This window comes from Lipotes vexillifer, unplaced genomic scaffold (genome assembly GCF_000442215.2).
Source record: "Lipotes vexillifer unplaced genomic scaffold, Lipotes_vexillifer_v1.1 scaffold778, whole genome shotgun sequence".
In the NCBI taxonomy this organism is placed as follows: Eukaryota; Metazoa; Chordata; class Mammalia; order Artiodactyla; family Lipotidae; genus Lipotes; species Lipotes vexillifer.
The window spans coordinates 2999667-3012405 of NW_006774127.1; the positions used below are offsets into that span (position 1 = coordinate 2999667).

At 43.5% G+C, this 12739-nt stretch overlaps 1 protein-coding gene across 1 annotated transcript in view; it reads left to right on the forward strand.

The window, feature by feature from the left end:
• The window catches only part of CCZ1 (CCZ1 vacuolar protein trafficking and biogenesis associated), a 21786-nt gene that overhangs the window by 5060 nt on the left and 3987 nt on the right, over window positions 1-12739 (forward strand). Inside the window, exons 8-12 of the mRNA XM_007448873.1 lie at window positions 4049-4130; window positions 6319-6380; window positions 6680-6791; window positions 7884-7917; window positions 8564-8681. Coding sequence (XP_007448935.1) covers window positions 4049-4130; window positions 6319-6380; window positions 6680-6791; window positions 7884-7917; window positions 8564-8681 — 408 coding nt within the window. The remainder of the gene's footprint in view (window positions 1-4048; window positions 4131-6318; window positions 6381-6679; window positions 6792-7883; window positions 7918-8563; window positions 8682-12739) is intronic.

Consider the following 12739-nt stretch of genomic DNA (forward strand, 5'->3'; position numbering starts at 1 on the left):
TGGGATCCTCCCGGACCGGGGCACGAACCCGTGTCCCCTGCATCGGCAGGCGGACTCTCAACCACTGCGCCACCAGGGAAGCCCCCAAGAATCCTATTTTTATTTTGGTATTTTTCCAAAAACATCTTCAAAGAAACAGTATGGTAAATGTGGAAAGCATAATTTTCATACTTTAAAAAAAAATAAATTTATTTTTATTTTTGGCCGTGTTGGGTCTTCATTGCTGCATGCAGGCTTTCTCTAGTTGCAGTGAGCGCAGGCTCCTCACTGCAGTGACTTCTCTTGTTGCGAAGCATGGGCTTTAGGTTGCGGGCTTCAGTAGTTGCAGCACACAGGCTCAGTAGTTGTGGCTCGTAGGCTGTAGAGCACAGGCTCAGTAGTTGTGGCACACAGGCTTAGTTGTTCTGCGGCATGTGAGATCTTCCCAGACCAGGGCTGGAACCCGTGTCCCCTGCATTGGCAGGTGGATTCTTAGCCATTGTGCCACCAGGGAAGCCCCATAATTTTCATACTTTATTTTAAGGAAGCTAGTTTTTAAAAAGTATCCAACAAGTTATAAGTGCTATAAAACCAGGAAGTAACCCACTGTCATCAAACTGTGTTTGTGTCCTGTAGTAGGGACAAATACATAATTTCCTTGATGAAAGCATTGATACTCAAGAAGCAAACATAAACTATTACTAAAAGCTTCCAACTCCCGAACACGGAACTCTGGAAGAGCTGTGTGAATGTGCCTGAGACTGCGAGGAGAGGTCCCTGAAGACTTGAGTGAGAGCCAGACTGTCTGTTCACAGCTGAGAGTGGTCTGCCTGTGATGAGCCACTGAGGTTCTCTGGGGGAGCAGCCAGCTGAAAGCCCTCCGGCAGCTGCTCAAGTGCATTCGGTTTTTGTGTTTGTATCTTCTGGTATGTTGTTTGTGCTCCGAGAACGTTGATGGTGAGCTCAAAGCAGATTGTAGGAAATACCTTAGAGTTCTGTTTGGACCGTGTTGCGTCTAACTCGTGGATTTGGTTTTAGCAGCGGCTGTGAAAGGATTTAGCAGTGGCTCCTCCTCTGTTGGGAGGAGGGTGTCAGTTGACTATCTCGTCCAGAGTTTTTGGCCTGATTTTTGAGAGAACTTTCTTTTTAGTGAATTGATTTCCTTTTTCAGAGGTGAATGCTTTTTTTTTTTTTTTTTTTTTTTTTTGCGGTACGTGGGCCTCTCACTGCTGTGGCCTCTCCCGTTGCGGAGCACGGGCTCCGGACGCACAGGCTCAGCGGCCATGGCTCACGGGCCCAGCTGCTCCGCGGCATGTGGGATCTTCCCGGACCGGCGCACAAACCCACGTCCCCTGCATCGGCAGGCGGACTCTCAACCACTGCACCACCAGGGAAGCCCAATGGGTGAATGCTTTTATGAATAAATGCCTTAGCTATTTCTTAAGTTAATCAAAGTTGACCAGACTCTTTGATCTTGGCTAGATTATTTTACATTCAACACTTGACAGTGACATAGTCTGTATTATAGACTAAACTGATCCTACCTTGAAGGATTCTGTCGAATGATGGCCACTTCATTCTTGGTAACGCTCCCGCTGAAAGAGATTCTCGAATAATTTGGCATCGCCACCAGAGACAGAGTTGGCGGGCTCTGGAGAAGTGCACAGATCCCGGACCACAGCTGTGCGCAGCTCACAGCGCTGGAGTTGAGGCTTCACTCAGAGCAGGTGTGGAGGTCTTAGAGCAAAACAGGTGAAGTCCATTTAGCATTTAAGTAAAAAGGCACAGAATCATATAAAACAGAAAGAAAAATCAGTCTTGAGAACGTAGTAGCATCTCATGCACACAAATAAATCAGTTGAGCAGAAGAATAATTTTTCTTTTTTTTAAATGATTCATATCAAATGACTATTTGAGAAACTTTTGAGAACATCTGTACTTCTGAGCACCCGTAGGCTGTTTCCTGTTTGATGTGAGCCATTGACAGAGTTCTGAGTCATGTGGACCTGTCAGTACAGTGTTTTGTTTGCTTTTATTTGTTTACTTGTGCTAAGAAATGAACTCTTGTTTTGGGGGGTTTTTGTTTGTTTTTACTTTTTATTTTGAGATTATTGAAGATTGGCCTGCAGTCGTAACAACTTTTCTCCAGAGGTAACATCCGGCATAATTATAACACAGTATTACTTCATTTACTTTTGTTGGGGAGCAGGAGTCGGGATGGGGGTGGCAGGTACTGGGAAGAGGGTTGCTACAGTTGGAGCTCGTGGATGTTCCACAACCCGGCAGGCCTCCCCATAGGCAGAGTGGGAACCGCCTACTTGCTGCTTCATGCTCTGAACAGCTGGCTGCGACTTATTTTCTTTTTAAATTTTCTACCCAGAAAACCAGCATCAAATTACTTAATGCCTAGCATTAAATCTTAAGTGCAATAATAAATGTAAAGCCCTAAGCACAGCGCACATAGTAAGTAGTTAAGAAGTGTCTTCCGTTTCCTTTTATAGGGTGTTTTCTGCTCAGTGTCTCTGGTCTGGAGCAGTACTGTCCAATAAGCATGTGATGCAGGCCATAAATATCGTTTTAAGTTTTCTAGTAGCCACAATAAAATAAAAAGAAACTGGAGAAATCAATTTTAACAATATATTTTTTTAGCCCAATATATCTCATATTTTTTCAACATGTAAACAATATAAAAAATTATTAATGAGCTATTCTTTTTGTGCTCAATCTTAAAAGTCCAGTGTGTATTTTACACTCATTTCCACCAGCCACATTTCAGGTGTTCAGTAGCCAGACCGTACCCAGTAGCTACCGTTTCCGGAAGCGCAACTCTGGAAGAAATTGCCCAGAGCATGATTCTTTACATACTGTCTGCTGCTTACCATTAGCAAGCTCTCTCCACCAGGATTTATGTCTTGAATGGAAAGTAACATCCAGAGCCTGTGTTGTGTCTTTCTCTTTCTTTCCTCAGTTATTTCCGCAAAAGCAAAGAGTGGGGGACCTTCTGTGTGTTTGATCTGAAAGGTCCATCTGCCCGGTCGGCTTCAGGTTACTCTCAGAATTCGTGTTGTCACAGGCCAAGCGCTGACAGTTCTCAGCTGTTTCTGTTTTGGCCTCACCTTTGGACCCGGAACTTCGTTCTGCTTGGCAGGAAGCTTCAAACCTGCTTCAGGGTGTTTGGCCCTTTAAGAGTTTTAGCTGTGGACAGACATTCTGAAAATGGGAGAGGAGAGGTGGTGTAGGAGGAGGCAGAGATAAGACAAATGGGAGGAGTCCAGGGAGCAGGCCTCATTTCTGTGCCGAGCCAGGCCGGACTTCTAACATAACCTGTGATTCCACTGGGAAAGAAGACAGAGCCCCTGGAACGTGGTGCAGATGCTTGGTTTATATCCAGTTAGACTTCCTCAAGGATTTTTTCAATTATCTTGAATAGGAAAAAAAACCCAGATACAGAATCATTGTCTGTTTATATCCTTATCTGAAAAACCGGTTTCAGGTAGAGCCCAACAACACCTGCTAGTTTCTCAGTACTTTTCCAGGTGCCACTTATTCTTGCCTCGTTTCAGATTGGTTGGTTTGCCCAAAAGTTTGTTTCTTTCTCTTCCCACTTTTTGCCTACACTGAATCGAGAGAATTAAAATCCAAATACATTTCTGAGACATAGCATTTTGAGTTCCCCGTCTACAGCATAGCAGTATGTTCAGGATGCGGGGTGAAAGAAAGTGGCCTTACCGTGTAACCCAGAAAGTGGACAGAAACCTGCTACCTGAAGGGGAACTGCTAATGCTCCCTGGATAATCCCACGTGGTAGGCAAATAAAATCTGCTGTGACTTTTTACTTCAAATGGCATATAAAATGCAGGACTATGTAGTAGTCGCCTTTAGCAGGTCAGGGTAGAGTTCTAGTGCTGGACTCAAGTTTAATTCATTCCATTCTTGGAACTTTCCATCAAGGAAAGGGCTTCTTGATATCATGCAAAAAAAAGGAGAGAGATGAACTTTTATCACAAAGCAATGGAAAGACAGAAGACCAATTCCAGACTTTTAACACAGTGCTTTTCTGATGTTTCAGGAGTGGATTAGAACAAGATGACATGAGAATTTTATACAAATACCTCACCACATCCCTATTTCCAAGGCATATCGAACCTGAGGTATGATGGGGTACTAATCTCTAGATAAATAGATGGATAAATAGATATATAGACAGACATACACACACACACACACTCTCACACAGATTTGGGGGTGGAGGAACTTGGTGGGTGGGGCAGTTCTGATCTGTATTTTACATTATTAGTGTGATGTTTAGTCATGTAGCTGTCCGTTGGTATCCATGGGGGATTGCTCCCAGGACCCCCCAGATACCCATATCACACACGTATGCTCAAGTCCCTTATATAAAATGGCATAGTATTTGCATGTAACCTACGCACATCCTCCCTTACACTTTGAACTGACCCTAGGTTATTATAATACCTAATAAAAGTTGGAAAAAAACCCTAATACAATGCAAATGCTATGTAAATAGTTGCCAGTGTGCAGAAAATTCAAGTTTTGCTTTTTGGAACTTTGAAAAGAAATTTTTGCCCCAAATATTTTCAACATGCGGTTGGTTGAATCCACAAATGTGGAATCTGCAGATGTGGAAACCTCAGATACGGAAGGCCAACTGTATATATTTAGCGTGTGTCACTTAGCACAGTAAACCACGTATGTCAGCTTTTCTTCATTTTGTTACTTTCAAATGCAATTGCAAAGCTATGTTTTTAAGGGGAGCAATTCATTGAGTAGAGGAAAAACTGGATTTTTAGGTCAGGTTCTGGGAACTCTGAAAATGCCAGGGATCTTGGATAAAACAGTGGTTAATTCTGTGGTCTTTTCATGTACAAACATGAGATCTGATTTTGAGTTGATGTTATACTTCCTGCCTGGCTTTTCCATTCTGACAATTTCTCAGTTTTCTGCAGAGAACTGTAAATAATACTGCAGTGTTTTCTGCAAAGTATCTTTTTTTAGCTTTAGTTAGGTTGGAAGTGAAAAGTGTTCGTAAACCATAACATTATCATTTTGACCTGGGGGCGCATACACACACCCTCTCCCTCACTCTGTTTTTTAAGGCCATGACCTGAAACAACAGGAAAAAAGTCTCTTTGATAAGAAATCTCAAGGTTTTGAGAAGGACCTGGTCCTGCACTTTACTCCTTTCTGGGTAGTTTGAATACAGTGGCTAACGTTTCTGGGGTGTGTACCATACGCCAGACACAGTGTTAGTGCCCAGCACACTTGCATTATCTCATGACATCCTGACAGCCGTCCTGAAAGCCGGGTACCTTATCTCCATCTTACAGATAAGAGACCCAGGCTTGGGGGGCTTACGTGATTTAACCCCGTGTCACCCAGCTAGTAAGTGACGGGGCCAGGACTTGATCTCGGGGTCTGACTAATGCTAAAGCACCTGCTTCCAACCACACCCTCAGAAGGATCCTTCAGGATCCTTCCCATGGTGGACAGTGCTGTTGCAACAGCAGAACACTCTATTGGTGCTTTATTATATGTCTAAAGAGCCGGGCTTATAAAATAGGAATGTATGAAGCGGCAGTGAGGACGTGGATGTGTGAGGGCTTCTCTCGGTACAGGCTGCACGTGTGAGAGCTGTGCGTTTTCACTGTTGGATTTACTGTTTTTCAGTCTTTCATTTTCAGTTATGTGCTAGAATTTTGTATAGACTAGAACATCCAAAAGTTTTAGAAGAAGGTTTAGCTAATGTGACTGTTAGATCTGGATTCTTTTCATTTCCTGTGCATGTTGAAGTGGTGTATCTTCAGCAGAAGGAACCAGGAATGGGTTACAGACACATCTACGAGGAGGCACCGTGCCATGGCTGAAGGCGGGGACTTTCGGGTCGCGCAGCCTTGGGTTTGATGCCTGGCCCTCCCCTCGGGCTGGGTGCGTGGGTGAACTTCTTCAAACTTGTTTCCATTTCTAGAAAATAGGAAGACGGCATATTCCCCGTAGGGGCGGCATGAGATGAAATTATGTAAGTTACGTCATCGCCTAGCACGTATTAACCACATGGGCGATTTCAGTTATTGCCGTAAAAGGAACAAAATCAGTATGTGGAATTTAGGGCACAGTGAAGTTATGATAGTTCTGTTTAAAGCCAGTGAGTTCTTTCTGTACCTCTGTAATCCCCCCTTCCTTTTTTTTGGTGGGGAGGAATATGGAAAATTGATACAGAAAAATGGCATGGAGCCAACTAGTAAATATAAATGCTGTTTTTCAAAGCTTTGAATATAGGAAATCTAATGAGTCACTTGTCAACATTAAATTTGTTTACAGTTGGCGGGAAGGGATTCTCCAGTAAGGGCAGAAATGCCCGGAAATCTTCAACACTATGGAAGGTAGGACTTCTGTCCTTTGATAGACAGTATTGGATTTTATTATCTTTTTTGGTAAAGATAAAATCATGAACACTGAATTACCTTTGTGCTACTTTATTGACAATAATCAACAAAGGAAATTCTTTTATTTCCAATGAATCAAAACGATTACTTCTTTGTAGTCTGATCTGGTGTTTTCTAAGTAGTGTCTAGCTTCCCCAAAGGCCGCATAGTAACACCCTTATAGGAATGCACTGTTTATATATATTCCTGTTTATAACCTGCCTGATTGAATCAAGTCGTCTCTGCTTCCTCTCCAGATTTCTCACCGGACCCTTGAATCTTAATGATCCAGAAGCAAAATGCAGATTCCCCAAAATTTTTGTAAATACAGATGACACATATGAAGCTCTGCATTTAATTGTTTATAAGGTAACAGTGGCCTTTCTCTCCAGGGTTACAGATCGATACTAAAGTAAATCTTTCTTGCACGGGTCCGCTAGTCGGTGCGCAGACCTCACATGTTTCTTGGAACAGGTGTCGCAAGTTCTGATTATTGTAAAACTCAAAATGGGTGCTTTCTGGAGTAAGAGGGTTACTTTCAGTCCCCATTAAACAGTAGTTCTGTGATTAGCAAGAGTCACTGTCTGAGGCTGTGACTCAAATGTTTCAAGTTCTGCACGCGGACAGATCAGAGGCCGTCAAGGCCGGTGTTGCCTGTTGTTCGATGCCTGCCCACACTCCAGTGGATTCTGCCTTCGCTCTGATTTTAAAGCTGTGGACTTGCTAATTCCATAAGGATAGTCTGAGTTTCTGTCAGGATATTATCTTGTAAGGATGTATATTTATGTTAGGTTGGGTTTATTTATTTACTTATTTTTGGCTGTGTTGGGTCTTTGTTGCTGTGCGCAAGCTTTCTCCAGTTGCGGCGAGTGGGGGCTACTCTTCGTTGCGGTGCACGGGCTTCTCATTGCGGTGGCTTCGCTTGTTGTGGAACACGGGCTCTAGGTGCGAGGGCGGTAGTTGTGGAACACAGGCTCAGTAGTTGTGGCTCGCGGGCTGTAGAGCGCAAGCTCAGTAGTTGTGGTGCATGGGCTTAGTTGCTCCGCGACATGTGGGACCTTCCTGGACCAGGGCTGGAACCCGTGTCCCCTGCATTGGCAGGTGGATTCTTAACCACTGCACCACCAGGGAAGCCCCATGTTTTGGTTTTTTGTTAGAGCATTTTAAATCATCTCATTTCCCTTATAAATAGTTCATTTTGCGTCTCTAACTAATAAGGACCTCTGTTTTAACATCACCACCCTGCCATTATCACACTGGACCAAAATAACGTTAATAACTTCCTTAATATCATCTATTATCCAGACCCTATCCAGATTTCTCCAGTTGACTAAAAAAGTTTTTATAAAGTTGATATATTTAAATAAAGATTTAAACAAGACCACTGCATTTGATTATTTAAGTCTCCTTTTTTTGTACCATTATCTAATCTTTGGTTTCTTTTCTCCCCTCCCCCCACAGGCCATGAGTGCAGCTGTGTGCTTTATGATCGATGGTAGGTACACACCAATATCTGATTTCACCTGATTAGCTAAGCCTTTTCTCTTTACTCTTTGCTGTGGTCTGTTCCTAAATGATAAACAAGTTGTCGTAGCAACAGGGAGGCTGAATTAAGCCTCCATCTGGGGCCTCTGCCATCTTAACCAGCTATTTGTAATATTGTTAAAGTCCCAGCTTTCCTGCTTCTCAGCAGTAGGACCTGGGCACCTTTCTGTGCCTTCCTGCCCGTGAAACGATTATGGGAGTACCCATCTCAAAGGGGGCTTTAGGATCAAATGAGGGAATATTTGTAAAGCGCCAACAGTGCCTGGCCTGTGAGTGCTGTGTAGTGTTTGTTAAATAAATATTTGACTTTCCTAGGTCAACTGGGGCTAGGCAGTCAATTTACTACCCCACAGGGAGTGCTTCGGTCAACATTCACAGTGAGATAGTTCTTTGCCTCTTTTTCATCTTAAATATGACTAATTCTGGCTCCTCTGTTTCTCTTCTGTTTGGGAGGGGAGGGGGACCTGATCATTTAATTATTTCCCAGATCAGTACAGTTTTCATTTGAATATTGTTGTTAAGATGGTGAAATGAAAATTGACCTTTTTTAACACAGTGTCCTCACACTCACTGGTGTTTCTTGAATTACTTGTTAGCTTCTATCCAGCCTACGTTGGACTTTTGCCGAAGACTGGACAGCATTGTTGGGCCCCAGCTTACAGTGCTGGCATCTGACATTTGTGAGCAGTTCAACATCAACAAAAGAATATCTGGGTTTGTACTTTGCTTTGTGTTTGCTTTCAAGCATTTAACTGGCTTTGGAAGAACAAGGGTGGTTTTTGCTTAGAACATGGATGGTGTTAAGGTTCGTGTAATCTCTGAATCCAGAGAACAAATGTGTTGTTTGGTCCTGTCTGCAAAGCTTCCTAGGGAGCTGTTCGTGAGTTTTTCTGCCCCACAGTGACGGTCGGTGCTGGGTCTTCTCTTAATGCATCCCCTCAGCCCTCCCCAGTGGTGGTATGAACATGTGAGGTTAGGTGTGCTAGCTCTGCCTGTGGTCTTGGCCTTGTGAGTTCACTTCACATCCCACATGACCCGCCCAGGCTGTGAAATCCACACTGGCAGAGGTAATCAGCAGGGTTTTGCTTTGCATAGACGGAAAGCCCTTTGCCTCTTGTGCAGAAGTGTTCCTGGTGAGGTTGCCTGTGACGTAAGCCAGTAGGCGTTGGTGCTGAGTCTGGCGTCTTCAAGGGCTGAGTATCAGGAGACTCGAGGTTAAACTCATCTTGGTTCTAAAAACACCCTGAAAAGTCACTGAACCTCTTTCTACTCTTTTCTCAGTGCAAAGTCGAATGACTGTGAAGTGTGTAGATGGAAAGTACTTTAGGGAATAAAAGACTTCCCATGTGTTTGAGAAGTTACTAAAATGGTGTGAATTTATATATAACTTTGGGCTTGTGATCATATGTTGTATGTATGTGGTCTTACATAAGCACCAGCCCACAGAGAGGTCCCACACGGGCGCCAGGTGAAAACACGGGTAGGTTTTGTATCTGCAAGTGGATTTTTACTGCTGACAGCTTACGTAGTTTTAGAAAAGATACAGCCAAGAAATGAAAGTGCCTGACCAACTTACATCTTGACAGTGCTGTTTAATCTAATTTTTTGACCATGAACCTGCCAGATTTTCAATTTTGAAGGAAGCATGTGCCTTAATCTGTGTTGGATCATGCAGGTTATGAGTGGAGAATGATCAAGTGTAGTTACTTACATCCCCAAACCCTTGGGAGATGACTGGACATTTTAACTGCTCTGCCTTTGCTTTCAGCAGATATGATGAATATCAAGTAACTCACTGACAAATATCCAGAGGTAAACTTGCTGTCTAGTACCTTTTATTTTACAAATCAGGTTAACCCTCTTTGGGATTGTACAGAAGAAAGGAGATGGCCTTGGATATTAATTATCCTATCATTAGACAGCAGTTTTCTCTCATATTTTATTATGAAAATTTTCAAACATAGGAAGGTTGAAAAAATTGTACAGTGGATACACATATACCCCCACTTAGATTCTTCCATCGGCATTTTGCCATGTATGTTTGGGCACAGATCTGTCAATTCCTGTCTAAAGGACAATTTCTTGACTGTTAGGAGAATCACTGCACAGTACCATTAGCCCCTGGAGGATAGGGTACCTGGCAAATGTGATGGTAAAATAAGTGCCACACGATTTAGGGGTGTGCCCAATAACAGGAATTCTAGGAACGTAGTGGTTCTTATCTTTGAAACCGTGACCTGAAGATGGTTCTCGATGCATCTGAGATGTTGTATGTAAGGAGCTTTCATTGCCAAACCGTAACCATCAGCTGATTAAAGATAAAAGCTTTTGAGTACAAAAGATAATGTAGTTTTCTTCCAGAAATCCTTCTGACCCAAATCAAGCCATTTTATGTGCCAGTCCTGGGACCTCCATAAGTCATATCCCAGAGAAATTAGAGGCAGCCCTGAGGGAGGAAAGACCGCAGCCAGCAGCATGTCAGGGGCATTGTTGGGGGGCAGAGGGCGCTATGTTAGCCAGCTGTCCTGATCCCAGAGACCAGCTCAGGGGCCTCTGTTCTCTCGGTTGCAGCCCCCGCTAGAAGGTGCCCACAGGGCTGTGTGCCAGTGTTCAGTGTTGAGTCCAGATTTATAAACTGCAGCTCTTAACGTTCCTTTTTGTGCTCCGGATGCGCAGGCCCAGTGGCCATGGCTCATGGGCCCAGCCACTCCGCGGCATGTGGGATCCTCCCGGACCGGGGCACGAACCCGTGTCCCCTGCATCGGCAGGCAGACTCTCAACCACTGCGCCACCAGGGAAGCCCTTAACGTTCCTTATGAAATTGGGGTCAACCCTTTAAAGAATGGTGTGAAGTAGGTTTGTTTGGTGATTGGTTTCTATTCCTTTGTGGGCCACCTCAGTTTTTTTCTTCTCCAGAACTTAAAATTCTATTATTTTTTTTTCTTTTTTTGAGAGTAATTTATGTCCTTAATTTTTAAAGGATTCCAAAATAGAAATATTGGAAATCTTATCTGGCTTCTGTCTTTCTGGACTTGTACACGCATATAAACACAGTGACATACACACATGGTGTTTTTTACACATGGACTTTTGAAAATATGCTGTAAATCTGTAGCTTTAAATAAATAAATAAATAAATGGTATGAGCGTCAGTTTAAACGAATAAATACAGACCTACCTCATTCTCTTTAATGGCTTCATAGTATTTAATAGGAAAGGTGTGTTCTATTTGCTTAATCGTTCTCCCATTTAATGGTTAGGGCTGGTTATGGCTATTAGTATTACAAACAGTTCTGTATTGAACAGTCTGGTACTTAAACACCCGATTATCTCCTCAAGAGAAATCCCTAGGATTGAGCTCTGGGGCAAAGGAAATGCACATTTACCATGTGGCTGGGCTCCCGCAAGGGTGGAGCCATCTTCCCCTCCTGCCAGTGCCACCAGCTCCTGTTATCCATGCTCTCGCACTTGGACAGTGACACTGAGGTTGGGCATCTCCTCATCTGTTTATGGGCATTTCTGTCTCCTCCACAAATTGTCCCCGTCCTCTGGCTCTTTCCATTGAAGTGCTTTGTCTTTTTTCTTTTACATCAGTACTCCTAATGTAATACCCTTTAGTCATGTTGCATCCTCTCTCCTTTATATTTAGTCAGTTTTATTAATCATTGCCTTTGGATTTGTCTTTAGTGGCACACTTGGGGCTTCCCACCCCAATTTTGTAAAAATGTCCCATTTTTATCTCTGGTACATTCCTGGCTTTATTTTCTGTGTTAAATCTCTAATTCACCTAGAATTTTTAAGAGATTGCAGGAGGGCTGTAACTTAAAATTTTCCCCCAAATTGATGGTTTTCTGAATCTGAGACTTCAGTTTTTGTTTCTTTCATAGACCCCTATTCACTGGCCAATTCTAATATTAAATTTGAAAAGGCAGGAAGGAGGAGGATGTAGAAAGTTATTAGAAAAGGAGCCTCTTTCCTGTGAGCAATTTTTTTTTATAATCCTTTTTTATCAGTCTTCTTGAATAAATGTGTAAAGTAGCCCAGTTGCCTAGGAGGCTGACTGCGCTGGGATTCCTCCCCCAAGTGAGGAGTGTAACCATTAGCAGTAAGGGTTGGTTATGATCAGACCCCGGATCGGACATGGGGAGGAGCCGGACAAAGGCGAGACGGGAAGAATTGGCCCTGGCTGTGGTCAGTGGTGGTCAGTGGTGGAGCGTGATGGAGGAAGTCTTCTTTGCCTTAAGTTTGGTCTGATTAGTGAGGAATGGCCAGTAGCCATATCCATCTAGAAATCATCTATGTGGCAACCTTCAGCTCTCTGGAACACAGCCCAGAACAAATGAAAACCACAGCTGGTCCCTGCTCCCAGCCAGCTGCCCAAGTCCACAGGCGAAACTCTGCGAGCAGTTACGTGTGCACTGAACATCTGGTCATTTCCTCCCCTGGTTCACAGCTCACAGTAACCTTTCCAGGTAGGCTTTGGAAGTGTGGAAAGGTTTTCACATAACTGGTCCTTAAATATTTAAGTCTCTGGCATCTCAGTAAAATTGATGCTCTTTACTCATGGGAGATATCCCTGTGACCTCTTTTTATATATAAATTTATTGTATTTTTGGCTGCATGGGGTCTTCGTTGTGGTGCACGGGCTTCTCATCACGGTGGCTTCTCTTGTTGAGGAGCACAGGCGCTAGGTGCATGCGCTTCAGTAGTTGTGGCATGTGGGCTCAGTAGTTGTGGCTCACAGGCTCTGGGCGCAAGCAGGTTCAGCAGGT